Source organism: Perca fluviatilis, chromosome 2 (assembly GCF_010015445.1).
Source record: "Perca fluviatilis chromosome 2, GENO_Pfluv_1.0, whole genome shotgun sequence".
Taxonomy (NCBI): Eukaryota; Metazoa; Chordata; class Actinopteri; order Perciformes; family Percidae; genus Perca; species Perca fluviatilis.
In genome coordinates this window covers 32,890,782-32,898,052 of record NC_053113.1, presented here as the reverse complement: position 1 = coordinate 32,898,052, position 7,271 = coordinate 32,890,782, and the positions used below count along the sequence as shown (strand labels likewise).

Below are 7,271 nucleotides of genomic sequence, written 5' to 3'. Positions count from 1 at the left end.
GATATTGATATTTAGGTAAATATGTTTTAACGAAACGCTTATCACCGAAAATTACCCAAATTTTCGATTTATTACTTCACAGTTTTAACAGCGTCATATTTTATAAATTGATCATGTTGTGTTGTGCCACAGTTCCCTCTGAAATGTAGTGAAGTATAATTAGGCTAGCATTTAATTAAAATAGCCTAACGTTACTCAAATAAAGTAAAAGTACCTAAAATTGTTCTTAAGTAGCCTACAGTAATCCCAATTGAGTAGCCTAAATGTTGGCTACTTTTCCTGCTCTTGACTTACCTCCGTATTTTTTATTTTTTATTACACGTCACCTGAGATGTATGTAATTTTCCCTGGACAGAATTGGCCTCCATTTTTTTAAAGTGAAATCAAACGGATGTTTTTTTTTTTGTTGGGAAGACGACTGGTCCCAGTACTCCGCCAGTTTAGAAACAAACGTGGGAAAGAAGTGAACTTCACCAGGCAGAGCCGTATATTAGATATTATACTGTGTATACGGCTCTGGCAGCAGGAGGTCGGCAGCGCCCCCTGCTGACGCTGCAGGCTCTGTACATGCTGCACAAGGGAAAAAAAGGAGACGTGTCCCACTCTCAGATTAGCTTGAACGGACAGATGGAGGCAGACAGCACCGGTGGAAACATGGGTGGGAAAGCAGACGTGGAAATGGCAGAAAACCCATTTGAACCTTACATTGAATCTCTGCGACAACAGCTGGAAGACCAAGACCCCGTTTTTCTGATCGGAGTTATCGTCGCTCTGGCGGTCATTGTCATCACCTGTGGTAAGTTTTTAGCATGCTAGCATTAGCTTATATCAAGCTAGGCCTAGCGTTTAGCTTAGCTAGCAAAGTTAGCTACAAAGTGTTGGGTTGTTGGAAAGCAGGTTTGCAAGCAGGGAATTCAGCGTTTACATTTAAGCTAGCTAGCTATATAATTAATTTAATCAACGAACGTGTGCTTTAAAGACATTAGCTGAATTTGCAAGATTGGGAAGCTAACTGCTAAGCCTATGCAAACGTCAAGAGCTGTCACAGCATACTCGTATTTCTCACGGAAGTCAGTCTGTATTGAGTAACGTTGTCTTTTGGTTAGTAAACAACAGCCTATTTGGAATCGATAAGAATATGTCGAAAAATAAGTCCCTGCTTTCTTTTTTCCAGTGTTTCTGAAGTACTTTCTCTCCAGTAAAACCGTCCGAAGTGCTGTGCTGCTGGTCGGACTGTGTGACTCCGGGAAAACCCTCCTTTTCGCCCGGGTGAGTTGATGCAGCCAAAACGTGGTGTCCATGTCCACGTTGTCAATAGTAGCGGGCTCTGCTGAAGAGAGACTGATGCATGGTTAAGTGATTGTGCATTTCCTCATGTTTTGGCAGCTGTTGTCAGGAAAGTTCAAGCGCACACAGACCTCAATCACTGACAGCAGTGCTCCATACAAAGCCAAAAACGAAAAGGTAAGTTAGGAACAGTTCATCATTATCAGTTATAATGTTCTCATAATGAACATGGTTTACAGTTGTCCCCTCCCCATCCTGTATTCAGGGCAGCACCTGGACTGTGATTGACCTGCCAGGACATGACAGTCTTCGCCCTCAGTACCTGGAGAAATTCAAATCTGCAGCCAGGTGAGAGCAGGCCGGCCTGTCTGAGTAACATTATTTTCTGTCTATTAGTGAGATAAAGTTCAGTGACCTGATTGACTTAAGCAGTAGCAATTATTTACCCTCAGGGATCAATAAAGTATGTCTTGCTCTTGTAACTCACAAGTAACAAATCCCTTCTTTTTCATTGTCACTCTCTATCACTCTCTTCAGAGCGATTGTGTTTGTAGTAGACAGCGCTATTTTCCAGAAGGAGGTGAGAGACGTGGCAGAGTTTCTGTACATCTTGTTGACGGACACTGTGATCTCCAGGAATGCCCCAGCTCTCCTGGTGGCATGCAACAAACAAGGTTCAGCAACCCTTTTGCTGTGAAAAAATACCTTTTATTATCTACACTTTGCTTGTTCTTCATTTTCAGCCTTTACCCTAAAGTGGTTAGTTTGTTATATGGCAGCGTCATTTTACCAGTGTCTTCATTTTACAGATATCACCATGGCAAAATCAGCTAAACTGATTCAGCAGCAGCTGGAAAAGGAATTGTAAGTCATTTATATATTTGCTGTCTTTTGGGCATTTGTTTTTACTGTCTGATTCGCAAAACATCTTTATTTTAGGCAAATTCCACTCAAATTTACACCTCAAATTCTCAATTGTTCTAATTTCCTCGTTTAATTGTTGACATAACTGTTGCGTCACAAATGTAATGTTCCTCATTATACGTGTTAGTGTTTGTCAATGTTTTGGTAGTCAGTCACTGGCCATTGGGAGCAATTGGGATTCAGTGTCTTGCTCAAGGACAGTTGAGCAGGAGATGAAACCACCAACCCTGCAATTCATAATTGATAACGTTTACGTTGTCTCTTGTTTCTTATAGGAACACCCTGCGAGTGACACGCTCTGCAGCCCTGAGCTCTCAGGACGGCTCTGTGGGCGGCAGTGTTTATCTGGGGAAAAAAGGCAAGGACTTTGAGTTCAGCCAGCTGCCCCTTAAGGTGGAGTTTGTGGAGTGCAGCGCCCGCGGCAGCAAGGGTGAAGAGGGGGGTGCAGACATTGAGAGCCTGGAGAAGTGCCTGGCTAAACTGTGAAGTCAGCAACTCAACATCTTCAGTGCAGAATTTGACTGAAAGGCACAGACCTCTGATCAACGTCAACCTCCATAATCAAAGGAGGGATGACAAATGCATCTCAGTGGAGGATTTATTTGACAGGAGTAACCAGTCAAACATCTTATCTGTGCTGGCTGTCAATGTAAAACGTTATTACATTAAAGGTGGAAGAACTTTTGAGGCATATTCTATCAAAAAAAAACACCAAAAAGACTGAAAAGTAATGTAACGGAAAGATGATGTAGCTCTTTGTCTGGTCGCTCTGCAGTGCTGAGAAATGATCATGTGCTTATAAAGTGCAAATCTTACTGTGGACATCATCCTTTAAGTGCTTTATTTGGCTTGTTCAGAAAATACATAGTTTAAAGAATTTCAGTAAAGTACAATATTTGCTGTTTCTGCAATTACTTAAAGAAAAATGGTTATAGGCTGCCACAGATTGTCACCATTTTTGTTTTAAACTTGTTTCATTGGATTTATAAGCTGCCTTGTGAATACAGATGGGTGTGAATTGGATTTATTCATTAATTTGAACAGTCAGCCTTTTTTTCTGGTGTCATAGAAAAGGGTTTATTCTTGTTTGCAAAAGAATGACCGTTTACTTGTTTGAAAGTGTTGCGTGAATACAGTGCATTTGCAATGAATTATTTTGTGGTTGTCTGGCTTGTTTAAAAAAACTAAAATATAAAGTTTTGGATGTTGATGCAAATGAAGTCCACAGTTTAAAAGGAACAGCACAATTTAGAAGAGAGTCTGTCTGGTGTTTAAGGGATTCTTGATAAGCAGATAATGCATGATATAACAACACATACAGACAAAAAATCTCACAAGGTACTGTTTTAAATTATTTTTTTCTTTTGTCTGTGTTTGAAATGTCACCATCTGGGAACAGCTTTCAGTTTCCTCTGCTTTGTCTTTCTAGTCTGGCACCTGGTTTGGATTGAGATGTTTTTACTCTACAAAAGCGCCAGACTTAGTTAAACATGCTGAATTTATTTTTCCTTTTAATGTGGTAGTTTTACAATCCACAAAAACACATATATTGCAAAGTATATTTCAAAGGATGACATTTTTTATAGGACTGCACACCATGAAGGGAACCAGAATATTTACAACATCTGGTTCCACCCCTGCCACTCACCAATGAGTAAATCTGGCATTATATAAGACCCGAAAAACAATTGCACATTTAGTTTGTTGAATATTGCGTGAAAACTCCTATAAAACGGATTTCTGTGATAATTGTCTGCTTCTGTACATATTTACCTTCCACTCTAGAGTGCTTTCTGGAACACCAGTTATGTTTGGTTCTGCCCACAAGTTCAGCTTTTATTAAAAGGAAAGCAAGATCCTACTGTCACCATAACCATTTAGGCCAGAAGTCCAAATAATGATGCTACCAGTTCTAACTGCATCAAACACAGGAAAGTATACTCGAAAGTTTCAAAAATGTAAACTAAAAGTAAGGTCAAAATAGCGTACTGCTACGAGGAGAACAAAAGATGAAACAACATGTAAAGTGTGTGGATCTATAGTCGAGACAGAGGGTAGACTGTCAGACTGGAGCTCTGATCTGCGACCACCACACTGGGTTCTCCTTTCAGCACAGCAGGGCACAACCAGTTCACCTTGTCCCCATGACTGATGCCCAGTTGAGGCCCAGCCTTCTCCTCTGTCACCTCCTCGGCACTTGCTGCCACTTCATCCTCCACTTCTTCTTCTTTCTGTGCTTCAACCTTCGGTGGGGTCTTTGCTTTATCCTGGGATTGTTCTTTTCTCTTTGCTTTGCTCTTACTTTTCCTGCGTGGGGCTGCTGTCGCTCCAGTTTTGGCCTTTGCCTCGGGAGTCACCACTGGGTGCTTACTGAGGTCCCACAGGAAGACCTGGCCATCATTCCCCCCAGTGACGAGCCAGTGAGGGTGGGAAAGGAAACTAACAAAGTGGGCTTGTGAGGCCCCCTGACTGTGGGCCTTGACTGCTCCCTGCTGTTCGAGTTTAGAGCCGCTGCCGATCCGCATCAGATGCACCCGCCCGTCCTCTGCCGCACAACCCAAAATGTTCCCACAGCTCGCCACAGAGACACAGTGGACCAGTGGCGGGTTGAAAAGCTGACCGGGACGCTGCTGATGGTCGTCTTCTTCCTCTGCTACTTCCTGGAGGTTGAGGGTCCAAAGAGGACGTGTCTTCTGCAGACCCCACAGCATCACCTGAAGAGACAAAAAAAGGTGAAATAAATCGGCATTAGGAACAGTGCTCAGGATAAGTGAATACACCCAGGATCATCCAGGATACTATGCATCCTGATAAAGTTCCCTTGGCCTTTGGAATTAAAATAGCCCCACATCATCACATACCCTTCACCATACCTAGAGATTGGCATGGTTTTATTTCAGTTAGCCTAACAGCTGGTTTGTTTTGCATTCAGAGATTATTTTATGGAAAGTACCCCATGCCAATCTCTAGGTATGGTGAAGGGCATGTGATGATGTGGGGCTATTTTAATAGGGGTGTACTTACTTATGCCCCCTGTATTTTAATTTTAAATGTATTTATTTACGATATATTATTCATTCACAAAGAAAATTGGTGTCCTTTAAAGGTTGGATTTTTCCTCTTTTTTTTTATTAGGGCCTTAAGATCAATTCCCAAAAGATGATTTTTTATTCCTCTTTTTAGTCAACTTTAGCATGGGTGTATTCACTTATGCTGAGCACTGTAGTCTTGGTACATGACGTAGACACAAATGGTCCTCTCCCTTACCTGCATGTCGAGTCCAGCAGACACCAGGTTATTGGGCCGGTGAGGCCGAAAAGCCACAGAGGAGCAGATGTTAGTGTGTCTACGAAGAGTCCTGCACACTTTTCCCCCAGGAAGCTCCAGTACCCGGACTGCCCCGGAGTCATCAGCCACTGCCAGGGCTGAACCCATCTCATTTAGTGCCAAAGCATTGATCTCCTCCTCTCCTGCACCCTGAAATTCCTCCACGGAGCCCTTTAGGTTTCTGGGGTCGAGTACACTCACTGTGTCTCCATGTGACACATACAGCTGACCCGGAACTGCAGGCGAAAACACAACACTCGTGCTGTCCTCTTCACCAGGGAGAGTGAGACGGCCTATGATGGTCCCCTCTTGGCTCCACACCGTGACCTCTCCACCCTCAGAGCCGGAAGCGAGGAGACCCTCGGGGCCTGAAGAAGCCCCAACACACAGGATGGATGTGGAGTGGCCCTCAGACCACTGTCTGGCCATGCTGACCCTGCAAAAGAACACAAAATATACATTAGTTTGTGTTGTTGCTTTGACATCTCTGATGTATGCCAAAATTAGTTGTACAGCAGTATTTCAAAACCAGTTTCAACAAAAACTGATCAAGATGATGATCACTCAATTGACAAAAAAAATTATAATCCCCAGCAATTTAGTGACTAAATTAATCGCTGTTTGTTTTTCAAGCAAAAGTCACAAACATTCTCTGGTCCCAGCTTCTTGATGATAACATTAACTGCTTTTTATTTATTTTTTATTTTCTATTAATATAATATTAGAATATATTTGGGTTTTAACAGTTGGTTGAACAAAATAAACAATTTGAAAGGCAGACTGGACTCTGGGGACTTGAGGGTATGAGCATTTTTCACTATTTTCTGGTATTTCATAGACTAAATATATTATGTACAATACATAATCAGATGACTTGATTATGAAATAAGCATTGGTTGCAGCCCTACACTGATTATAACCCTCATGAAGGTAGGATATAAATAACAATGCAGAGCTGTTTATTAAGGATAACGTTAATTACTTTTAGCTAGGTGTAACGTTAACGTTACCCAATAAACTTATGTGTATGTTAATATAGCTTTCTTGTAATAACCGTGAGAAATAGCATCAGTGTATGCATTCATATTACTTAAAAGACGGGTAAACCCGACAGGCATTACACAAAAACAGACGTATGAAGGTATTAGAATTGAGAAGTTGCTGCAAACATATGTCAAACCAGATAAAACCCAACAGTCATTGGATGTCTAGCTCTGCTGTTAGCCTGAAAGCTAACATGTAACTTCCTGTTCAGCTGACGGTTAAGTTGCGATATTAAACATGTTGTTGTTAATCTGCCGATTGAAAACAATTTATAACAGTGTCGTGACAATTTCCATAACGTCAAGACCGTAGAATCACGATACCTTATTTAAGTGCCGTCAAAACTTCAGTGGGCTGCAAGGCTGCCCATGTGGGGTTGGGTCGCTCATTGATGACATCATATATGTTGAGAAGTTTTTTTTGTGTGCCCTGAATTTGACATGACAGGCGGATTTCTCTGGCAGCCTAAACAAATAAATTCCACCAATGGCAGGCCTTTAGCACGAACAATTGCCCTAACCCTAATCCAGTTTACTACATTTTGTATTCAAAACATTTAATCGACGGAACCATACTGGGAGGAAATGATACCTGAATAGAAAGTTCAGGGCACAAGGGCAAAACAGATTTTCTCTGCTGTATGTCCTGTAGGCTACAATATTACTGAGCCCCTTGGAAATACTTGAACT

General features: G+C 41.8%; 2 protein-coding genes across 2 annotated transcripts; one reads left to right on the top strand and one right to left on the bottom strand.

Annotated features, from left to right (window-relative positions):
• The first annotated feature begins 552 nt into the window (after window positions 1-552).
• On the top strand, window positions 553-3,365 carry srprb (SRP receptor subunit beta). Its single transcript, XM_039823632.1, has 7 exons — window positions 553-796; window positions 1,175-1,269; window positions 1,387-1,464; window positions 1,553-1,635; window positions 1,825-1,961; window positions 2,097-2,151; window positions 2,487-3,365. The coding sequence occupies exons 1-7, from the start codon at window positions 568-570 to the stop codon at window positions 2,695-2,697; spliced, it is 888 nt and encodes a 295-aa protein (XP_039679566.1). The 5' UTR covers window positions 553-567; the 3' UTR covers window positions 2,698-3,365.
• A 326-nt stretch (window positions 3,366-3,691) lies between these two features.
• On the bottom strand, window positions 3,692-7,003 carry wdr53 (WD repeat domain 53). The gene is made up of 3 exons (XM_039823630.1): window positions 6,906-7,003; window positions 5,479-5,974; window positions 3,692-4,925 (listed from the first exon to the last, which is right to left on the bottom strand). Exons 2-3 carry the CDS (start codon window positions 5,965-5,967, stop codon window positions 4,248-4,250), a joined length of 1,167 nt encoding a protein of 388 aa, XP_039679564.1. The 5' UTR covers window positions 5,968-5,974; window positions 6,906-7,003; the 3' UTR covers window positions 3,692-4,247.
• Window positions 7,004-7,271: the final 268 nt, after the last annotated feature.